The sequence below is a fragment of the Hyla sarda genome, chromosome 7 (genome assembly GCF_029499605.1).
Source record: "Hyla sarda isolate aHylSar1 chromosome 7, aHylSar1.hap1, whole genome shotgun sequence".
Classification (NCBI taxonomy): domain Eukaryota; kingdom Metazoa; phylum Chordata; class Amphibia; order Anura; family Hylidae; genus Hyla; species Hyla sarda.
Window position 1 is genome coordinate 193,237,829 of NC_079195.1, and position 24,522 is coordinate 193,262,350.

The 24,522-nt window shown below is 41.1% G+C and overlaps 1 protein-coding gene across 9 annotated transcripts in view; it reads left to right on the forward strand.

Annotated features, from left to right (window-relative positions):
* SEC16B (SEC16 homolog B, endoplasmic reticulum export factor) overlaps positions 1–24,522 on the forward strand; it is a 293,732-nt gene that overhangs the window by 93,832 nt on the left and 175,378 nt on the right. For all 9 annotated transcript variants that reach the window (XR_008846564.1, XR_008846565.1, XM_056531981.1 and 6 more), the window contains 5 exons: positions 4,000–4,061; positions 17,672–17,807; positions 20,649–20,873; positions 22,536–22,633; positions 23,047–23,128. Coding sequence is in view for 7 of the 9 variants with exons in the window: in XM_056531981.1 (XP_056387956.1) it covers positions 4,000–4,061; positions 17,672–17,807; positions 20,649–20,873; positions 22,536–22,633; positions 23,047–23,128 (603 nt within the window). In the remaining 2 variants the exon portion in view is untranslated. The remainder of the gene's footprint in view (positions 1–3,999; positions 4,062–17,671; positions 17,808–20,648; positions 20,874–22,535; positions 22,634–23,046; positions 23,129–24,522) is intronic.

The window sequence follows — 24,522 nt, forward strand, 5'->3', positions numbered from 1 at the left end:
TTATCATTGGTCTGGATTCTCTGCCACACCGATCACCCGGGAGGCAGCACCACCATCAGGACTTATCCTTCTGCTCTTAAAAGTTGTTGTGTTTTTCCTAACACAACCTACCCAGGTGAGCAGTAACTCCCCACTACGTGACCTGCTTCATCTAAAACGTTACTACTCTATGGGAAGCTCTGCTTTTTATTTTTCTGTCTAGTATTACTGGATAGTTCTTGACAGGGACAGAGGTGTCCGCAAAGAGCACTGTGGTCAGACAGAAAATAACTACTCAACTTCCTCTGGAGCATACAGCAGCTGATAAGTACTGGAAGGATTAAGATTTTTATATAGAAGTAATTCAAAAAACTGTTTAACTTTCTGGCACCAGTTGATTTAAAAAAAATGTTTTCCGTCGCAGTACCCCTTTAATAAGTCGCCAAATTATTTATTTGGTGACGTTTTTTAAAAATAAATAGCTGAAAAAGGGGCATTCAAGGAAATAGTGTAGCTTGCGGTTGCTAGTTCGCATGCTATTCACACAACTCCCATTAACCTTTGGGAACTATGTAGAGTGCGTATAAACAACACTGGACAATAAGCAGTGAAGGCGTAAAAATAGCTGAGTTATATTATAGAACTTACAAGGAAAACATTTTTTTTTTTTTTTATCAATTGGTGCCAGAAAGTTAAACAGATTTGCACATGACTTCTATTTAAATATCTTAATCCTTCCAGTACTTATCAGCTGCTGTATACTACAGAGGAAGTTCTTTTCTTTTTGAATTTATTTTCTTTCTGACCACAGTGCTCTCTGCTGACACCTCTGTCCATGTCAGGAACTGCCCAGAGTAGTAGCAAATCCCTATAGCAAACCTATCCTGCTCTGGACAGTTCCTGACATGGACAGAGGTGTCAGCAGAGAGCACAGTGGTCAGACAGAAAAGAAATTCAAAAAGAAAAGAACTTCCTGTGGAGTATACTGCATCTCATAAGTACTGGAAGGATTAAGATTTATTAATAGAAGTAATTTACAAATCTGTTTAACTTTCTGGCCCAGTTGATTTAAAAGGACATGCCTGGAGTCTAGTGTTTCATATATACAATTTGTAAGGTAGGGTTTTCCAAACAGTGATGTCTTTGGCTGTCCTGCCATGCTGGGAGTTGTAGTTTTACAACAGCTGGAGACACACTGTTTGGAAAACACTGCTGCAAGGATCTGCATTGTTTTATTTGTTCTGATATCTCTTTTTCTCCCTGTTTATTACTGTTATTACTGCAAATTGTTATTTACATTATTCAAACTTCACATCTCTCGTTGTTTCCAGAATGTTTGTGTAAATGCAATACTAGGAAAAAACACCCACAATGGTATATAATTCCTTCACACCTCATTAAACATAACCTGTCTGTACTTAACCTCTCATGGTAAGACACAAAGGTCATACTGACACATTATTCTAATGCCTGCTCTTACTGCGTATTGTTCAGTGTTTTTATGTAGAGTATAAACGGGTTTGACTCCATAGAACACTATTTAGCAGATTTCTAATAGGCAAAATCTGCATAATAAAGGTGAACTACTTTACAATACATTTTATCATTTATCTTGTACCATTAGGTATTTAAAGGGGTATTCCAGGAAAAAAATAATATTTTTATATATGAACTGGCTCCAGATAGTTAAACAGATTTGTAAATTACTTCTATTAAAAAATCTTAATCCTTTCAATAATTATCAGCTGCTGAAGTTGAGTTGTTGTTTTCTGTCTGGCAACAGTGCTCTCTGCTGACATCTCTGCTTGTCTCGGGAACTGCACAGAGTAGAAGAGGTTTGCTATAGGTATTTGCTTCTAAACTGGGCGGTTCCCGAGACATGTGTCATCAGAGAACACTTATACAGAAAAGAACAACTCAACTTCAGAAGCTCATAAGTACTGAAAGGATTAAGATTTTTTAATAGAAGTAGTTTACAAATCTGTTTAACTTTCTGGAGCCAGTTGATATATAAAAAAAAGTTTTTTCCTGGATAACCCCTTTAAAGGGGTACTCCGGCACTAAGACATCTTATCCCCTATCTAAAGGATAGGGGATAAGATGTCAGATCGCCGGGGTCCCGCTGCTGGAGACCCCCGGGATCTACCATGCAGCACCCACCTTTAGCGGCTTTCGGAACTGCTGGAGGTCCTCGGGTTGAGTCCATCTCGACCACGAGGACGGAGCATAGTGACGGCTCCGCCCCGTGTTACGTCACGCTCTGCCCCCTCAATGCAAGTCTATTGGAGGGGCGTGACAGCTGTCACGCCCCCTCCCATAGCCTTGCATTGAGGGGGCGGATCATGATGTCACACGGGGGGCGGAGCCGTGACGTCACTATGCTCCGTCCCCGTGATCGCCACTAATCAGACCTGGAGCGAACACGCTCCGGGACTGATTCTAATGGGGTGCGGCGTGGAAGATCACGGGGGTCCCAGCGGCGGGACACCCGCGATCAGGCATCTTATACCCTATCCTTTGGATAGGGGATAAGATGTCTTAGCGCCGGAGTACCCCTTTAATAATCCATTCTCTTCCGGAGCTGCATTCACAGTTCTGCATGATCTGATGAGAATTGTGTCATGGTTAGCTTGTGCAATGTAACAAAAACATGTTTGTTTGTTTCTATATATTCATACAAACAAACCTAAATACATACATATGATTGTTTTTTAAATACATACAGATACATTCACATACTGTAAATACTTTTAGATTAAACTTCCATGTTTGTACATCGTAGACATTCTTGCCCAGGCCTGGTGCAAGGATATTTGCCATCCTAGGCAAAAGCTCATTTTTGCCGTCCCTTGACCCCGCCCATTGGCTGGGGTGACACACTGTAACAAACCCTCACCCCATGTAATATCCATACTACTAGGGTGACACAATGTAACAAACCTCCTCCTCATGTAATCTCCTTACTACTAGGATGACACACTGCAACAAACTCTTCCTTATGTAATCACCTCACTACTGGGGTGGCGGGGCTTAACTGGATGGGCGGGTGCTTCAGATGCTGGCTAACTTTATTGCTGCAGACAGAGCGACGCCCCCATCAAGAGTGCGCTCTAGGCGGCTGCCTATTTTGCTTGTAGGCAGAGCCGGCCCTGCTCTTGTCATATTGGAAGAAATTGCCGGACATAACAGTAAGGCTGGGTTCACACGACGGAAAATGTGCGGACATTCCGCACATTTGACTAATCCATAGATGGCTTCTAATAGACGGCAAAGCATTCCTAACGGAATCCACAGAAAGAATAGTCTATTCTTTATGTGGACGCCGCAATCTGAATTTCCGCGGCAAAAACATCTGAAATTCTGCCGTGTGAACAGCGCAGCAGGGTCTCATTGAAATCATTGGGACTCTGCTGCAGCGGAATGTCCGTGCGGATATTCTGTGCAGACATTACGCAAAAATGTTGCCGTGTGAATATACCCTATATCAGTAGTCTTCAACCTGCGGACCTCCAGATGTTGCAAAACTACAACTCCCAGCATGCCCGGACAGCCGTTGGCTGTCCGGGCATGCTGGGAGTTGTAGTTTTGCAACATCTGGAGGTCCGCAGGTTGAAGACCACTGCCCTATATATACCCGTAAGGGCCCTAATGATTTTGAGAACATTGGTTACAGATGCTTGTTCCCCGAGGTATGGAAACAGCAAAGTGTTCACTCTGTGTTTGTCATTATTTTCACTGTAAGTGGCTCATTTACCACCCACCTGTTCTTTGGGATGGGGGGGGGGGTCCCAGCTTTCAAGCAATCCCCCCAACCTCCACCTGATCCAATCAATATGTTATAATTACCATCCATAGAAAAAAAAAAAACGCTGAAAAAACACAAGTGACAGATTCTCTACCTGTATTTTATATAAAGCTCCACTTGTCGGAATAGATTTTTCTTAGGTTTTTCGGTTCATGAATTACCTTTCAATTATAATGAATTGGGCCTTGATTACACCTTCTGTGCTTTGTATCTAGGTTCTGCTTCATGATACTTCAGAACAGGAGGAGATGAGAAGATTTCCAGGTCCTGTGCAGAGGTATATAACTGCAGAGAATGTATTGTTTTTACTGTACGGAAAAACCTGTAATAGACTTAGGCTGGATTCAGATTGTGTTTAGCCAGCTCATTGATGGTATATGTTCGATACATGTCAAGTAAATATGCCAACAGAGGTAGTACTGGAATTAGTTAATTTTCCCAAATATAGTCAACTAATGACTATTAGAGATAAGCGAACTTACAGTAAATTCGATTCGTCACGAACTTCTCAGCTCAGCAGTTGATGAATTTTCCTGCATGAATGAGTTCAGCTTTCCGGTGCTCCGGTGGGCTGGAAAAGGTGGATACAGTCCTAGGAGACTCTTTCCTAGGAATGTATCCACCTTTTCCAGCCCACCGGAGCACCTGAAGCCTGAACTAATTTACGCAGGAAAAGCCATCAACTGCCGAGCCGAGAAGTTTGCGACGAATCGAATTTACTGTAAGTTCGCTCATCTCTAATGACTATGTTTGGCCCATTTCCCACACATACTGTACACATTCATTTAGTTGGACTCTTACTGTGATATGCTGTGCTTTTTCAGCCGTACTTTTGTCCAGAATGTAGTCACTAGCTGACTATGTTCAGTCCACTAACCTGAAAGCCCATTACTAGACATAAGAACATTCCTATTTGTTCGAATCAGACACCAGTTTCAGTTGAATGGAAAGTGTCCCTGAAGAGTCATGTATAGCACTCTGAGGTCTCCTAGGTTTTATATTTTTTATATTTTAGGGGAAGCAGTACAGTATGGGGCATGATAGACAATGCATGAGATGCAAGGCTGTGAAGGGCTAGTAGTTGCGGACACCATTTTGAGAGATCTGTCCAAACAAATCTCAGAAGTTTAGATTAAAAAAATTCAGAACATTTTTGATTCAGGACAAATCTCATCTCTACTGATCTCTGTACATAAAGGAGGTCCCATGTACATAAATGGGCACTGTCTGATATAAAAACTTTTTATATGTTGTACATCATGGCAAAACTATTTTTCTATTATACTTCTTTAAAAAAAAATCATAGTTTATTAAAGAAAACTGCTTTTGAAAATCCCACCACTAGGGGTCCCCATACCTCCTGAGACACTGATGAGTCCCACAGCAGCATGAGCATGTCCAAGGGTCATGGACACGAAATGGCTGATGGACAAGTCTACAGGAGGAACACAGCCTACATCAACTCTGCTGTAACACAGAGTTTTACAAAACATGTGCCTCCATCTGTTGCAAAACTACAAGCATGCCTGGACAGTCAATGGATGTCTTTTGCTGGGAGTTGTAGTTTTGCAAAAGCTGTAGGCACACAGCTGAAGGCAACACTGCTGTAAAAAGGAGTTATCCAAACACTGTACCTCCAACTATTCCAAAACTACCCAGCATTACAGTACTGCCTAAGGATGATACACTTGAATGACATAGGAAGATCTAAGTTATACACGTACATTATTGTCTTTGGTGGAAGAGTACAGGCAATCTCCAATAATCATTGTATGTGTCTTTGTGTGTGTATCTGTGTGTGTATACAGCATAAATCCAGAGAGGAAAGGGTTACAGAGCAGGGCTGCCAGGCTCCCGCTAGCAGTGAGTCAGCAGAGTGAGGGAGGGGAGGAGTCATCACAGAGGCAAGAGAGGGACATGCCCCCTCCCTTTGACAAGATGAAAAAGACATTGAGCAGCTGTAATATGCAATTTTTTTTTGTGAAATGTGGGTGATATACACATAAAAACATTACAGTACATGATGAGAATGAGGTACTGAGTAACATATACCTGATCTGACAGGTACACTTTAAATGTCTTCCATCTTCTGATTCTGGAACTTCATACACAGGCTTATTCTAGGGATATGTGTGCCTCCTGTCTACCTCATCTTTTGCTTGACAAATATAGGGCATGTTAGACTGTGTTCACAATACATTTTAGTATTACATTTAGTGTATGCTTTGGGGAAGGTTCCCAGGTTATACACTAAATGCATCCATAGGCCACCCTTCTCCTAGCGTAATCCAATAGAGCATACTTAGAGAATGCAATGGGCCTGTACGATTTGGCTTACTTTTAACTTTTTTACATTACAGATTAGCGCAAGAGACTACACTATTCCATATAAAGATATACCGTAGGATATATGTTGTACAATAGGAGCCTATTAGCTATGTATCCTACTGTATGACTATACAGTGAGGCATGTTGCAGCATACTGTTGGAAAAATACATTGGAAGATCTTCTGGATGTGTAACTCTAAAATAGGAATGAACAGAAGGGGTTATGGGGCACCTCAAAGTCTTGGCATCTGCGCAGGCTCTCCTCCTGCCAATTGTAAAACAGAGTGCCATGACTTTCCAGCTGGTCTGTTAAAGGGGTACTCTACCCCTAGACATCTTATCCCCTATTCAAAGGATAGGGAATAAGATGTCTGATCACGGGGGTCCTGCTGCTAGGGACCCCTGTGATTTCCCTGCTGCACCCGGCGTTCGTATAGAGCGTCGGATGCAGCTCCGGAGGCTCGTGACGTCACGGCCGCACCACGCTCGTGACAGTGACATCACGAGCCTCTGCCCTGCATCGCCTGTCAGCTGGCACAGAGGAAAGTTGCACCGGATGTCTGGGGTGCCACATCCGAGATCATGGGGGGTCCCCAGCGGCAGGAGTCCCGCGATCAGACATCTTAGCCCCTATCCCTTGTATAGGGGATAAGATGTCTAGGGTCTAAGTAAGACACCCTCAGTAGGTTCATGCCACTTGTATTAAGGGGATGGGGTGACCTCTATGTTCATCCCACCCACATGCTGTATCAGCAAGGGTTCAAGGGGACTGAAGTATGATGAGGGCATTTAGTGCTCAGTTAGTACAGATGTATGAATGAAAAAATACAGAAACCCTTTGAAACCAGGTTATTAAATATATACTAAGAAAAAGAGTGATTTTTTACTTGAATATGCATCAAGGAGAATAATAAAATTTTGTCTAAATGTCACAAATATCTCCGCACTCGTGATGTCTGCCGATGATCCCTTTGCTCTGCTCCCTGTAGGTTTGTTTCCTAGAGACGTTCATGTAAATGGAATCTTCCTTAGATACATAGCCTGTGTCAGTGTGGACTCAGAGATAAGAGGTGCTTCTGGGAAATCCTGGATTGTCTCACTGTGTATGGCAACTGATGGAATAACGACTTGTTAATATTAAAGTTTATATTTTGTTCTTGCACAATTTATTTTTGTATTCAGATCTGGTTAATGGTGTCAGAATGATATAAAAGCTGCTCTTTACTCCATAAATATTGCTGGCTCTAAGAAAACCTTGCAGGTTTATAAAAATCTTTTGAAACGACAGGTACACTTTAATGTATGAGAGCCAGCAATATTTATGGAGTAAAGAGCAGCTTTTATATCATCCTGACACCATTAACCAGATCCGAATACAAAAATTGTGCCAGAAAAAATACAAACTTCTAATATTTAGAAAGCATTATTTCATCAGGTACAAGTGTTATTTTTATATTCCTGTATGGTTTTGTTTGGGTAACCCTTTAGCATGGTGACAAGGTGATTTATTGCTATCACTGCCGTTATTAAGCCAATGAAGTCCTCTCCACTCTCTTCATTTCATTGAGTGGGACCAGAGCTGGACAATTTGTCAGCAGTACTATTGCAGGCAGTTTTTTCCCTTACTTGTCTGACCAATCACAGGACAGCACTTACTCTACTCTACATGTCATGAAATAGTGCTAGTAAAAGTGCATTAGACAAAACAGCCTGACACTGTACTAAGATATGATTTACACAGTACAGTATGTGGCGTGTGAAGGGGTAGAAGGGGTCACTGGTGCACTGGGTTTGCAAGACGCTAAATGAAGATTTTCTCTGAAAAAAGACAGCGGACAACAGATTGCAGTGAAGCAACATAAACACAAGTTTTTTTGGGGAAAATAAGTAATTTTTGGGTCATTTAGGAATCACATAGGTTATGAAATGGAGGGAAATTGTTTTAAACGACAGTGCTCATTTACAGAGAAACTGACAGCCTGTTCACCCACACTACTCCAAATATATTGAGTTATAGTGCGGGTGACCAGCTCTAAGAAGTAGGGTTACTTACATTAATAGGTGTAGTTCCTGCAGAGTTATGCCTGTTCATTCCTTGGTACTGTGCTGCGGTGCGCAATGAAGGCGGGGAGTCGGCTTACCGAGCTCCCCTTTCTCCTTAATATTCTCTGCCCGCTCCCATGATGAATATGCTAATGTCAGCCTGTCAGGGTGAGTGCTCTGGTGGAGCCAGGCAGTGGCACCTGCACTCTGCTCATTAAGTGGAGCGCTCACTTCTGGCAGGCTCTCACGTCACACTAATGACATGAAAGTGAAGACATTTGCATATTCATCACAGAGCAAGCCGGGCAGTGAATATTGAGGAGGCAGAGAAGCTTGATGATTCGGCTCTCTGCCTCCATTGCGCACAGCAGCGCAATATCAAGGAAGGAATAAATAGGCATAATTTGCAAGAACTCAGTTATTCTAGTGCAGTATAAGAAAGCTGAACCATGAAGCAGTCTGCGTATTACTTCTTACTTGTTAGGTGCTTTTAAAAATTATATTTTTTTTAGTTTGTGGATATTTATTACACTAAGCAGTTTCTGGTTATCGATACAACAGTACAGAAATTTAAGTCTAGTTCACAAGTAGTTGCAGTTTATTTATTATGCAATTTTCCTTCAATGTTCAATGAAATAATGAACGTCTATAAGAGAAAACGGCGTCTCCATGTGTTCCGTTCATTTTGTACATTATATTATCATTATCATCATCTCTTTGTAACAACACTCTGCACGTCTCTGATCCTCTGACCATAAAACATTCCTGACAATGTAATACTGGCATGGAACCAGATCAGTTTTTAACACTTATCCAGTAAATAATGAATACATAAAATTAAAATTAGAGACAAAACCGTAACAAATGGATGAATATGCAAAATGAGATTGTAAATGTGCTCTAATTACATTTATCTCAATAGCGACAAAACAATGACAGACCAAATATGCTGCAAAGAACGAAAAACAAAAAAACAACAGAAGGCATAGTAATAGGGATGTGACCCTGGTAATACAAAAATGCTGCACACAATTATGTTAAATTATAAAAATAAAGTCAAAGAAATTGAAAACATAGTAAACAATGTGCACACCCGCCTCTGTCCCCAAAAGAACAAAGCAAGTCCATAACAGAAGTATTACTACTCAATACATACAAAACCGTTTACGATGTCCAGAGCCGTGAAAAGCCGGCAGGTAATCTACAATAAAGCGAAAAAAGAATATGGAACTTTGTAAAGATAATTGGACCCATATCCTTAATCCTCGTGAAAAAAATGATTACCTTTTGAAATTTTCAAAGATGCGCTTTCAGCATTTTCGAAAAGGGAAATTGTCAGCAACCACTTTGTTTGCACATCTCAGTGCGTTGTAGGGAAAATGTGACTCTTTCCCGTCTTAAGCTGTTCGAAAGGCTTATTTATCATCTATGAATATTTCCAGTGTTTTTGTTGTTGTAGAACATTTCTAACATATATTTACACTTTAGTTAAAAAATCCTTCTTAAAGGGGACCTGACTACAGCATGGAACATATCCTGATCTGTTTCCTCTTAAAGAGTACCTGTCATGATCTTGTTAAATTTTATAATCCTCACAGTTCACTACCCTATCATGATAAACCACCCCCTGCCTTTATTTTTATATTTTTTTTAGCTTTCTACCTTGATATTGCTCTGTATTTTCTGCTCAGTCTCAGTCAGATTCACAGATTGGGAAGGGGCGTTACCCAGCAGGCGTGACATCATCTGAAGCCATACAGGGGAGAACTTCCTCCCTGACTCTGCTACACACAGTCCAGAGCAGTTCAGTGTGAGATAAGCTATGATTGGCTAAGGTTGCCCACACCACCCTCAGCACTTCAGACTGCATTTCCTAAATTTTGACTTCTGCCAGGCCAGCAGGAGTGCAAAGTCTGTGCAAGAAGATGGGGGAGAAATGTGCTCTGGATAAGTAGGAAGACACCCAGTAGCAGCTTTTTTAAGCACAAATAAAACATAGAAAACTTTTTTTTTTTTAAAGTACATAAGAAAGATTTTTTTATTTAACATAAGGAGTGCAATAACAATTTTTTTTTTAATGACAGTGCCCATTTAAGGCTGGGTTCACACAGGTGAAAAATTGTGCATGAGTGACTAACCAGCTGGTGATAGGACTGCTCTTAGACGGCAATGCATTTCTTTGCTGACTCTGCAGAAAGAATAGACAAGTCTATTCTTTCTGTGGATACTGGAATCTGAATTTCCGCCCCAGAAACATCCTTCAGACATCATTTTTGCAATACATATTTTTTTGAGGCCTGAAAAACAATGCATGCTGGAAGTTGTAGTTGTGCAATTGCTGGAGACACCCTTGTTGGGAAACACTCTCATAGGCAGTAGGCTCTTATCCTCATATCCCTTCCTCATATCCTGACCCCTGCACTAGGTATTCTCTCAACCTGCCTGCTTCATAGCCAGCAGAATGTTTAAGAGTCTCAAGCAATCTCTGCAGCCTGATATTAATGCCATTAGAATATATAACGGAAGTTCCATGTATGAAAAAAATAAAAAAACACCCTCGCATATGTGGGTGGGTTAGGGTTGATTTAATCCAATTCTTTTTTTGTCGACATATAAGAAAAATATGGGCCAAATATTTTTATATAAATATCATTTGGAAGTTACAGTCATGGCCGTAAATGTTGGCACCCCTGAATTTTTTCAAGAAAATTAAGTATTTCTCACATAAAAGGATTGCAGTAACACATGTTTTGCTATATACATGTTTATTCCCTTTCTGTGTATTGGAACTAAACCAAAAAAGGGAGGAAAAAAAGCTATTTGGACATAATGTCAAACCAAACTCCAAAAATGGTTGGGACAAAATTATTGGTACCCTCTAAAAATTGTGGAAAAATAAGATTTTTTTTAAAGCATGTGATGCTCCTTTAAACTCACCTGGGGCAAGTAACAGGTGTGGGCAACATAAAAATCACACCTGAAAGCAGATAAAAAGGAGAGAAGTTCACTTAGTCTTTTGCATTGTGTGTCTGTGTGTGCCACACTAAGCATGGACAACAGAAAGAGGAGAAGAGAACTGTTCTGACTTGAGAACCAAAATTGTGGAAAAATATCAGCAATCTCAAGGTTACATGTCCATCTCCAGAGACCTTTGTCCACAGTTCGCAACATTATCAAGAGGTTTGCAACCCATGGCACTGTAGTTAATCTCCCTGGGCATGGACGGAAGAGAAAAATTGATTAAAGGTGTCAACACAGGATAGTCCGGATGGTGGATAAGCAGCCCCAAACAAGTTCCAAAGATATTCAAGCTGTCCTGCAGGCTCAGGAAGCATCCGTGTCAGTGCGAACTATCCATCGACATTTAAATGAAATGAAACGCTATGTCAGGAGACCCAGGAGGACCCCATTGCTGACACAGAGACATAAAAAAGCAAGACTACATTTTGCTAAAATTAAAGGGGTTCTCCGGTGCTTACACATCTTATCCCCTATCCAAAGGATAGGGGATAAGACGCTTGATCGCGGGGGTCCCGCAGCTGGGGACACCCGTGATCATGCACCCCATTTGTAATCAGTCCCCAGAGCGTGTTCGCTCCGGGTCTGATTACGGGCGACTACAGGGTCGGCGGCGTGTGACGTCATGTCTCCACCCTGTGTGACGTCACGCTCCGCCCCTTAATTGAAGCCTACAGGAGGGGGCGTGATAGCTATCACGCCCTCTTCCGTAGGCTTGCATTGAGGGGCAGAGCGTGACGTCACACGCCGCCGGCCCTGTAGTCGCCCGTAGTCAGACCCGGAACGAACACGCTCCGGGAACTGATTACAAACGGGCTGCCGCGTGCATGATCACGGGCGTCCCCAGCTGCGGGACTCCTGCGATCAAGCATCTTATCCCCTATCCTTTGGATAGGGGATAAGATGTGTAAGCACCGGATGAACCCCTTTAACTTAAGTAAGCCAAAATCCTTCTGGGAAAGCGTCTTGTGGACAGATGAGGCCAAGATAGAGGTTTTTGGTAAAGCACATCATTCTACTGTTTACCGAAAATGGAATGACGCCTACAAAGTAAAGAATATAGTACCTACAGTGAAATATGATGGAGGTTCAATGATGTTTTGGGGTTGTTTTGCTGCCTCTGGCACTGGGTGCCTTGAATGTGTGCAAGGCAACATGAAACCTGAGGATTACTAATGGATTTTGGGTCGCACTGTACAGCCCAGTGTTAGAAAGCTAGGTTTGCGTCCGAGATCTTGGGTCTTTCAGCAGGACAATGACCCCAAACATATGTCAAAAAGCACCCAGAAATAGATGGCAACAAAGTGCTGGAGAGTTCTGAAGTGGCCAGCAATGAGTCCAGATCTAAATTCCATTGAACACCTGTGGAGAGATCTTAAAATTGCTGTTGGGAAAAGTCGCCCTTTCAATAAAAGAGACCTGGAGCAGTTTGCAAAGGAAGAGTGGTCCAACATTCCAGCTGAGAGGTGTAAGAAGCTTATTGAGGGTTATAGGAAGCCACTGATTTCAGTTATTTTTTCCAAAGGGTGTGCAACCAAATATTAAGTTAAGGGTGCCAATAATTTTGTCCAGCCCATTTTTGGAGTTTGGTGTGAAATTATGTCAAATTAGCTTTTTTCCTCCCTTTTTTTGGTTTAGTTCCAATACACACAAAGGGAATAAACGTGTATAGCAAAACATGTGTTACTGCAATCCTTTTCTGTGAGATATACTTCATTTTCTTGAAAATTTTCTGGGGTGCCAACATTTACGGCCATGACTGTATACATACAGAAGCTGGAGGCTCTTGGAGTAGGAAACGGCTGGAGGCACCCTGATTCCTAATGGGAACCTGTCATGTTGAAAATGATGCACTTCCGTCCGTAGACATCATCTTATAGAGCAGTAGTAGCTGAGCAGATGGATATATAGTTTTGCAGGAAAAGTTTATTTATGTACATCTGCTACTAAGTAGTCGGGTGGTGGTCCTAATGAGGGACTGACAGCTCTCTTTACATATATGCTCTATAAGTCATCTCTTAGTAGGACCATCCACTTAATTACTTGGCCCAGAATGAGCAGAAATTTACATGGATAAATGACAAGTTCTTCCAAATTCCTCTTAAATTTTCTCAGCTCCCCCCGATCTATAACATGATGGCTACAGATTGGAGTGCATTTTCAAAGTTCCTTTTAACCCCTTAACAACTGATGACTTGTATAGACGTCATGGGACAATTAAGAATGTAGGATGCTGGCTCCTGACCTGAGCCTGCAGCATGCTCGACGGCCCCCTAGCTGATTCCATTAGCTGGAGGTCAATGCTAATAGCCTGTACTCAACGAACGATGCGGCTGGCTATTTGCCATTTGGATGCCACTTTCAAAGTTTAAAGCTGCATCTAAATGACAGTTACATCTGTCATTGGGGGTGCAGTGGTATAGATTGGGTGTCTTGTTTGTTGTACGATATACTGATCAGGCAGTTGGAGGTCTTACCTAGCCTTCCCTGGCTACAGATACCCCTCAGGCTCTACCAATAGAGCACAGATAGCAGAGAAAAGTGCAGTACAATCATACTGCACTGATCTCTATGAGCATGCAAACCTTTGCTCTTAAAAGTCCTGTAGAGAGGGAATAATAAAGTGCAATATATATATATATATATATATATATATATATATATATATATAGTGCATAGTGAAAGTATTCGTCCCCCTTGAACTTTTTGACCTTTTGCCACAGTTCAGGCTTCAAACATAAAGATATAAAACTGTAATTTTTTGTAAAGAATCAACAACAAGTGGGACACAATCATGAAGTGAATTCAAAATTTATTGGATATTTCAAACTTTTTTTTAACAAATAAAAACTGAAAAATTGGGCGTGCAAAATTATTCAGCCCCCTTAAGTTAATACTATGTAGCGCCACCTTTTGCTGCGATTACAGCTGTAAGGCGCATGAGGTATGTCTCTATCAGTTTTGCACGTCCAGAGACTAACATTTTTGCCCATTTCTCCTTACAAAACAGCTCGAGCTCAGTGAGGTTGGATGGAGAGCGTTTGTGAACAGCAGTTTTCAGTTCTTTCCACAGATTCTTAATTGGATTCAGGTCTGGACTTTTTCTTGGCCATACTAACACCTGGATATGTTCATTTGTGAACCATTCCATTGTAGATTTTGCTTTATGTTTTGGATCATTGTCTTGTTGGAAGAAAAATCTCTGTCCCAGTCTCAGGTCTTTCGCAGACTCCATCAGGTTTTCTTCCAGAATGGTCCTGTATTTGGCTCCATCCATCTTCCCATCAATTTTAACCATCTTCCCTGTCCCTGCTGAAGAAAAGCAGGCCCAAACCATGATGCTGCCAACACCATGTTTGACAGTGGGGATGGTGTGTTCAGGGTGATGAGCTGTGTTGCTTTTACGACAAACATAGCATTGTGTATTAGCCATTTACGAAATGGCTTTCTTCTTGCCACTCTTCCATAAAGGCCAGATTAGTGCAGTATACGACTGATTGTTGTCCTATGGACAGAGTCTCCCACCTCAGCTGTAGATCTCTGCAGTTCATCCAGAGTGATCATGGGCCTCTTCGCTGTATCTCTGATCAGTCTTCTCCTTGTATGAGCTGAAAGTTTAGAGGGGCGGCCAGGTCTTTGTAGATTTGCAGTGGTCTGATACTCCTTCCATTCCAATCTTATTGCTTGCACAGTGCTCCTTGGGATGTTTAAAGCTTGGGAAATCTTTTTTTTTATCCAAATCCGGCTTTAAACTTCTCCACAACAGTATCTCAGACCTGCCTGGTGTGTTCCTTGTTCTTCATGATGCTTTCTGCACTTTTAACGCACCTCTGAGACTATCACAGTGCAGGTGCATTTATACGGAGACTTTATTAAACACAGTTGGATTCTATTTACCATCATTAGTCATTTAGGTCAACATTGGATCATTCAGAGATCCTCACTGAACTTCTGGAGAGAGTTTGCTGCACGTAAAGTAAAGGGGCTGAATAATTTTGCACGCCCAATTTTTCATTTTTTATTTGTTAAAAAAGTTTGAAATATCCAATAAATTTCATTCTACTTCATGATTGTGTCCCACTTGTTGTTTATTCTTCACAAAAAATTACAGTTTTATATATTTACGTTTGAAGCCTGAAATGTGAAAAGGTTGAAAAGTTCAAGGGGGCCGAATACTTTCACTATGCACTATGCACTGTGCACTGTGCACTATGCACTGTTTAAAAACGCATACGGTTTACTTTTTTCCATACTGTTCCATCCGTTTTTTTGCCATACGGTTTTCTTTCGAAAAACGGATTGAAAACAGTATGGCAAAAACGTAGTGTGAACCCAGCCTTAAAGGGTTTGCATTTTCTTAGATGGCCTGGGGACAAAAGCAAAAAAAAAAATTTTACAGAACAACTCGGAGTCATGTGATGGACCTGTTTCCAGGGAACCCAACACATCCTGCCACTGCCAGTTTTTTGTTAAAACTTTGGTTAAAACTTTGCCATATTGTGGCCAGAACTACAAGAAACCCTGCCCTCTCCTGACACTGTTCTGATCTGCAGTGCAATACTGACCTTTCCATTGATTTGGATCCTGCTGTGTTCCTTCTCCATCGCTGTGGGATCAGCACCAAGGTCTACAAACGTTCTCTTCTCTGTCACCTAATCTTGGCTGCTAGGGATTGGATTCCACTGTTGTGGAAAAAAACTGAAGCCCCTTTGGCTTACATTAAAATTAGGGAAGATCTTACTACATCATTGCATGATTCTTATGATTCCTTATTCAGGACATGGTATTGTTGGACTGAGATTCAGGGCTCCCCAGACTACCAAACCCTACTACACAGGGGCTTCTCCCCTGCATCTTGATGGTTTGTCTTGATGGCTTTCTTGATACTTCATCCTGGGCATAATGACTTCTGTTAAAGGGGTTATCCACCATAAGGGGATTTTAGTACGTACCTGGCAGACAGTAATAGACATGCTTAGGAAGGATCTGAGCTTGTCTTGGGGCTAAATGGCTATGTCATGAGATTACCATAACACTGTGGCTAGCTTTTTGTGAACTGGTATTTCCTGTTTGACTTATGTTTTTTTGACTACAAATCCCACAATTCCATTTTCCTCCCTTCCACACATCAGCCACCCCACTCATTGAAACATAAATGAGCTGTGATTTTCAATCAGGGTGCCTACAGCTGTTGCATTAGTTGCAGATTGATCCCTCCACCCATTGAAGCAGACAGGCTCCCTGTCATCAGCTGACTAGTGAGTCAGGTCTTGGCCACATTGCAAGCTGGGAAAAATCTGACACAACAGTCATTTTGTATGCTGGTAAAAATAAATAGTGGGGTGAAAATCACAGAAGAATTGTGAGAAAACCAGACACTATATTATGAACTACACTAACTTTATAGCCCCTGTAGCATAGTCAAATAAAAAAAAATCATGGAATACCCCTTTAAGTACACCCCTTATTGGGCCTCTTCCACCCCCTGCCTCAAACCCTGCCTCCTGTTCCTCTTTCTTCTTTTTCTTCTTGCTATCTACCCTATTTCCCATATCCCTCTTCTCCCCTCCTTTTTTTTCTCACCTTATTTTCCTTAAGGTCTATTCACATGGCGGAATTTCTGCCAGCAGAATTCTGCTGGCGTAATTCCGCCTCAAATGAACGCCCAGTACACTTCTATGGGATTCCGCACTCCCATTGACACTTCGGAATTTTCGCTTGCGGGAGTGTGGAATCCCATAGAAGTGTATTGGGCTTTCATTTTAAGCAGAATTCTGCCGTGTGAATAGACCCGTGTGAATAGAGTGTGGGATTATGGCGTTTTCTTACCCCTGATTAATCTAGAGATGTGCAGCAAGCCGGATGGTGCCCTTCTGGTCATACACTTGTTTTACGTTGCTTATTGAATTTTTTTTATTGGTTGTCATTGTTATTTTATTCATGCTATTACTTTGTTCATGGTTCCTTTTTGGATGACTATTTTTGTGACTTGGCAGTTTTTTTTTTTTCTTGTCTCTGTACTGCTCATCTTCTTTAAATAAAGAATAAAAAAATATATAATAATAATAATACATTTTTTTTTGTGTCAGCTAAGTCTTACATATAAATAACCCTTAGGGTCTATTTACACGTAAAGTATCCTGTGCATATTTGATGTGCAGGATTTGGAGCTGCAGATTTTTATGCTGCAGAGGTAAAATGCTAAATAAATGACTGAACAAAGCATAAAATCTGCAGCTTCAAATCTGCGCAGGATGCTGTACGTGTTAATACACTTAACATGTATAAAACAAAGGAGAAATACAATGGCCTACATAAACTGAACAAATAAATGTTAATAAATAGTAGGCATGAAATACATCTCTAGCATATCTGGGCGCTTCTTTAAGATCTTTACAATATATAGTCTTAGACTGTCTTTATTCGAATAAGATAAATCGGAAATGGAGTTATACTCTGTGGACTAATATTTCTCCCCTCTGTCTTGGCATCCTACAGGGAGGATTTACATAAAGTAGACGTAATGAACTATTGCCAGCAGAACGTGAGCCAGTGCCTGCGCTCGCAGGGTGCAAGGAGCCGCAACAATGCTTTGCTATGGCAGGTGCTGTTGCAGATGTGTCGGCAAAATGGGGTATGTGGAAGACAACACTACAAATCTGCCTTGCATTAGCACTGAACAAATGCCACTTTGCAACATCCATGGAGTGCAGTTTCAACATACATTTATAGCACAGTCGATCATATATTATGTAAATATGGTTTTCCTTAATTAACATTATGCAGATTGCTTTTATGCATGTGGTTTCCAGCCAAGAGTCCTAGTTTGTTGTAATTAATTGCTTGGTTTGTATGATAGTGTGAAGAGATGGGGAGAATTTAGCCAACCATTTCTTTGTTTTTAGTTAATGTTTAAAGGGTCTGGTGGCTCGTGGATTTCCAACACCTGTCCCCAGGCAGTCAATTTTAAAACTTTATACACTTTAACAATTTATACTGGTAAATACACTGAAACTGTAGACAGGAAGGAGGCAGCTTAAGATAATGTACATAACTGGAAATATCAGTGTGATATAAAAGAAACCAAAGAATAAGGAAACTTGCATCTAGTATTCTGGATATATAGATATATTTTCATTGTTTAAAGAATTATTTCCATCGGTTAGTTATCTGCTGTATACCTACAATTCGTTAAGAAGGATCATTATTTAAAACATCTACTTTTTGCCCAGTTTCACTGGGGTTTTGATATGGACCTTAAAGGGGTACTCCACTGCCTTAGCATTCGGAACACTTGGTTCCGAACACTGGGTGTGGGCTGTGGTTGTTGCTCGAACAATGTGGGTGTGGGCTGTGGGGATTGTGACGTCATGGCCATGCGCCTCGTGACATTACGCCACACTCTCCCTTAATGCAAGTCTATGGGAGGGGGCATGGCGGCTGCCACGCCTCCTCCTTTAGACTTGCATTGAGGGGGCATGGTGTGGTGTCACAAGGGCATGGCCGGAGCCTGCACCCAGTGTTCGGAACAAAATGTTCCGAGCACTGGTGCAGTGGAGTACCCCTTTAAAGGGAACCTGTCACCAGTTTTATACTGCCCAAACTGTGGGCAGCATAAAACCAGTGCAGACAGCATGATGCCATCACACTATGATTTAGTCTGAAACGCCCAGGCGTCTAAAAATGTTGCAAGGACCCAGAATCTAGTCATCAGGGCAGGTCCTGGTGGCTGCTTTCCACCCTGCTAGCGTTGACTGAAACATTTCTCGTGATACACATCATATGGGGCATTCAGGGCGGAGAGCAGCCACCAGGACAGCCCCCCAAATAGTTACCCGGTCCCTGCAGAATTTTAAACCATGATTTCTCTGAAACATCTAGGCGTTTCAAAGTAAATTATAGTGTGCATTGCCTTCACCAGTTGTATGCTGTCCGCAGTTTGGGCAGAAAAGAACTGAGAACTGGTGGCAGGCTGCCATTCAACATAGGGAAAAGCTATGGGCACCTTTGAAATGGAAAAAGTTAGTGGTAACCTTGAGTTAAAAGTGTTGCACTAAGTTTGGGTCGACAATCTTTATTCCCCCATTCATTTTCAGACCATTTGATATACAGTTTGCAGCCTGCTTCTAGTTTTAGATTTTTCTTATGTTGGTGTGTCCTCATTCCCAGTTATACATGCTGGATGTGAGGTCTATCATGGGGGGAGATATATCAAAACCTGTCCAGAGGAAAAGTTGCTGAGTTACCAATTGCAACCAATCAGATCACTTCTTTCATTTTTTGAAAAGGCCTCTGAATAATAAAAGAAGCGATCTGATTGGTAGCTATGGACAACTTAACAACTTTTCCTCTGGACAGGTTTTGATAAATTGCCCCCTATGGGTTTAGACTAGAGTCTTTTTTGCTTTCTTTACACACTTGTACACAATTTGCAAACTGCTTTTCTATCTATAGCATTTGTGAGCTGCCCTTCTTTTCTATACTGTAGACACCACTAAATTTAGGAGCTTACTTTATATGGTTTATCTATTGAATCCAATAATATCACTAAGATTAAAAGCTCCCTCCAGTGGTGCCTGTAGGCAGCCAGAATTTTATCATTTAGCTCTTTGTGTATTGGCTTCTAACATTGCTATGTTTAGGAGAAAATACAAATAAATTGACTAGGATTAAGCCGACCAGTGTATTTTTTTTTCCCTGAGGGTGGATACCCAGGGCTAAAGTATGTCACAATAGACATTATACAATTGGCAGATCTTTCTGTTCTACAGTTGGCCAAACATAATATATCTAGGGCAGCAACATTGTAATGTGTACGACAGCACCTCAAGTGTCCCCAGACAGAAGACATCAGTCTCTGCTGCCAGAGAACTCTGACAGTGTCTTATTCCCTTACCTGGGAAGCCAAGTCCAAAATGCATGTTTAAGGAGAGAGATGGGACAGCTTGATGTCAGTCAAACACATGTTGGACAGCTATCTAATTTGTATGGCTGGCATAAGCCTTTGGGTATCTTAAAAGTTGACACTTTAACTTCTGCTTTGGTTTTATTCATCTGCATTTGGCAATCTTGTAAAAAAAAAAAAAAACTTTTGCATGTATTCTTGTACCAGAAAGTAGCCAAAAATGTAAAGGGGTTCTCCGCTGCCCAGCATTCGGAACATTTTGTTCCGAACGATTGGAGTGGGTGGCGGGGGGTCATGGTGGCCTCCATGCCCCCTCCCATAGACTTGCATTGAGGGGGGTGTGGTTTGACATCACAAAGGGCGTGGCTGTGACGTCATGACCCCAGCAGCCTGCATTCTAAACAAATGCTGAGTGCTGCACAGAGATCCTTTGGATAGGGGATAAGATGTCTAGGGACGGAGTACCCCTTTAACAGCTAACTCAAAAAGGGTGTTTTCTTTAGAACATAGTATACACAGTTATTATTTAACCGATGACCTTGTTATTTTACATGATTGTTCTTTCTGTAGTGTATCGCCGGAACTGATCTGGCTGATCTGTTACTCCAAGACTGCAAGCGGGAGCGATACCGAAAAGAGCAAGAGTACAGTGAGCTCATCTCTCTAGATGAACCTCCTCTTATTCCTGATGGTGCACAAATGGACCTTCTCACTGGAGAGGTCCCATCTACTGAGGAAATGTCTACACGGGCCGTGGAAAAATTCACTAAGTTACTCTACTTTGGTCGTAAAAAAGCAAGTTGTCCACTTTACGTTGTAGACTTTACCTTCTTGACTTCATCATAATGATCTTGATACTCAATTCAATATTCTGTACTTTTCAGGGTTCCTGTTTCTTCTTTCTGCTATGGCCTCTGATTTCTCTCTGCTGCTAAGAAGACTCTGATAATCTTTACATCTTGTTTACTACCATCAAATTTTCAGTTGGAGACACATACATATAAGCCTTTGATTTAGCCTTTTATGCCTATTAGTTTTCAGGGTTGGTTAACCTTTGTTTGGTTCTTTTCAGTGCTTAAAGAGGTATTGCAGCTTTTCAAAACTTAATCCCTATCCACAGGATACGGAATTAGTGTCTGACCACGTTCTCCAGAACGGTAACTGACTATTCCCTCTGAACGCTCCAGCCCCTACCTTCTAAGACAAATTGGTCTCGGCAGTGACGACAGCTTAGTCAATCATCGGCTGCAGCGATATTCTGCCTCAGTCGGTGATTGGTTGAGCAGTTTGTCTTAGAATGTGGGGACCGGAAGGGTTCAGCAGGAAGAGCCAAGTGCTGTTCTAGAGAGCAGTCAAACCTCCTCCTTGATCAGATCACAAAAACCTTCCATACATTGCACTTATGATGCAAAAAATGTATAGAGTCATAAAATGACATTACATATTACAGAATATACATTACTCAGCCATAACATGAAAACCCATGTCTTATGTCGTGTAGGTCCCCCAGTGTCGCTAAAACAGCTCTGACCCATCAAAAAGTTAGAGACTACATTCAAGTCACTGCCTACACGTGCACATGTTTTTACATAAAGAGGTACTCCATTGTAAAAAAAAAAAATTCATATCAACTGGCTCGAGAAAGTTAAACAGATTTGTAAATTACTTCTATAAAAAAAAAAAAACAGCTACTGTATACTACAGAGGAAGTTGTGTTGTTCTTCTCTGTGAACACAGTGCTCTCTGCAGACACCTATGTCTGTATCAGGAACTGTGCAGAGTAGGAGCAAATCCCCATAGCAAACCTCTACTGCTCCAGACAGTTCCTAACATGGACAGAGGTGTCAGCAGAGAGCACTGTGGTCAGGCAGAAACAACTCAACTTCCTCTGTAGTATACAGCAGCTGATAAGTACTGGAGAGATTAAGATTTTTAAATAGAATAAATTTATAAATCTGTTTAACTGTTTGGCACCAGTTTATTAGAATTTTTTTTTTCCACTGGAGTACCCCTTTAAGAACACAGCAAACCACTCTTTAAAATCTGAACAAAAGCAAATGTACGTGCAGGAAATTGCCAGAATGTAGTTAATAGCTGAGTACATTCTGGCCACTGAAATAAGTGGAGCCTGTGGCTCTCCCTGCTCATATACATCAGAAGCCAATTTTGACAGGCTGCCAATGTATATGTGCAACAGAGGGTTGAATCGTGGTGTGAACAAGCCCTTATTCCAAGCTTCATCTCTTAAAGAAAAATGCTTATTTTTTTTCAGCACTTCACAACATCCCAAATATATCTATCTATCTATCTATCTATCTATAGTCTAAGAACCTTAAAAGCCAGGTTTCCAATACTTCTCATATAAATCTTCTTTCTCGCTGTCTTTGTATCTGTTTATTTCTTACAACATTTTGTGTTGTCTTTGCTCATATGTCATGTTGTATTATTGTTATTAAGGAGGCTCTTGACTGGGCGATGAAAAGCCAGCTTTGGGGACACGCTTTGTTTCTCTCCAGCAAGATGGATTCACGGACCTACAGCTGGGTAATGGCAAGGTAAATGCACTCTTCTGCGATCTGTTATCATCCTTATCTTACTAACAGCCACAGACAGGAAAGTGTTATTATGAATGGCAATTTAATAGCAGCAAAAGGGGAAGGGATTAGATTGTCCCGCAGAGAGGATGGTAGGAAATTCTCATAATTAGACAAGAGGGGAAGTAGAGTAAGATGGTGATTACTTGTAAGGAATCTACTTGGAGGAGGTCAGTCATTACTTGGAGAGAACGTAATTTATTGGGCTTTGACTGTACAGAAAATTATTAAATAAACATAACATTCCGGGTAGTGAATTGATCAAACATTAGTTGCAAATAGGCCAAGCCTCACAGCATGCTCTATCGCATCCCATTTCCTTTCCAGCAAGGCTTATAATTTAGTGACAATGATGTTTTTGTTGCTGTTTTTAGGTTTACTAGTACTTTGGCTGTCAATGACCCTTTACAAACCCTGTTTCAACTTATGACTGGTCGCATACCAAAAGCTGCAACCGTAAGTGGGATTTCTTTTTTTTTTTTTTCTGCTGGTAATTAAAATGTTGCATTTTACAGACATGTTAGCCATAGGCCGACGTGTGTGCTGCCTGTTGCCCAATGACCTAGGGAAAATTGTGCCATGATATGGGGAGATAATAACGTATAGTATCAAAAAAGTGAATTATTTTTTACATTTTATTTCTTTGTGCAATGAACAAGATGCTTCATATTTTCACGGCATGAGAATGGGGGAATTCCTCATCAACAGTTGTGTTGCTTATCTCTTGTCACTCGAATAGTACAGTATTATCAAGGCAATGTATGCACAATTGTAACCAATGATCAGTGCCACAATCCATATTAAGTAATCATGTCTTCTGATTTTACAAGTACTGTTTGTAAAGCATGAACAGCTAAAGGAATGCAGATTTTTAGTTCTTAAAGTGGACCTCTGATTATAAGCAACTTTAGATAAATAGTAAAAGAGATGATAAGAAACTTTAGAATATATCTTATTACAAAAAAAAAAATTGTTTAGTTCTTTCTCCACTTTTTAGATGTTTTTCCTTCATTCCTGCCTCTTTAAAAGGGTACTCCACCCCTAGACATTTTATCCCCTATCCAGAGTATATACTCCGATCTGTGCCAGATGATGGGCAGCCACAGCCGTCACTCCCACTCCATTCATGTCTATAGGAGGGGGTATCATGGCTATGTTTTTCTGCTCCACAGCCTTCACACCCTCTACCATAGACATGAATGGAGGGGTGTGCCGTGACGTCACAATCATAGAAGCCCTATGTCAGCATTCTGTACTTAAATGTTCAGGACGCCGGGGTGCCGGTCAAGAGATCACGGTGGGTCCCAGCGCCCAGACCCCTGCGATCAGACATCTGATAACCTATCTTTTGGATAGGGGACAAGATATCTTGAGGTGGAGTACCCCTTTAAAGACACATAATTGTCACCTTTGAAAATATGTTTTATTGTATACTTGCTTTGCACTTATTATGGTGCAAAAACACATTTTCTCCAAAAAGTTTGCATACTTATACTTCTATGGTGTACTGTATGCTCTCTGGTAGGGAATTTTTTATGAAATTTAAAAAAAAAAGTGGCTTCATTTTGAATTTATGAAACAAATCAACAAGAAAAAAAGCAGTTCAAAGATGTTCATAGCTTGTAACTGTTACTTGCTAAAAAAATCAGTGGTAGAATAAATACAGCAAAGTAGGGAAGAATTTTCAGCTTCACTGAGAAATCAGTTTACAGCGGCCCAAAGAAGTCTATGAAGAGGTGAGAGGGAAGTGAAACAAAGAAACTGCTGTAGAGAGAAACGCTGCTGACTCTAAGTGTTAGTGCTGGTTTCACAGTTACATTGCATCTTGCTGTTGTATGATAAGTTCCTTG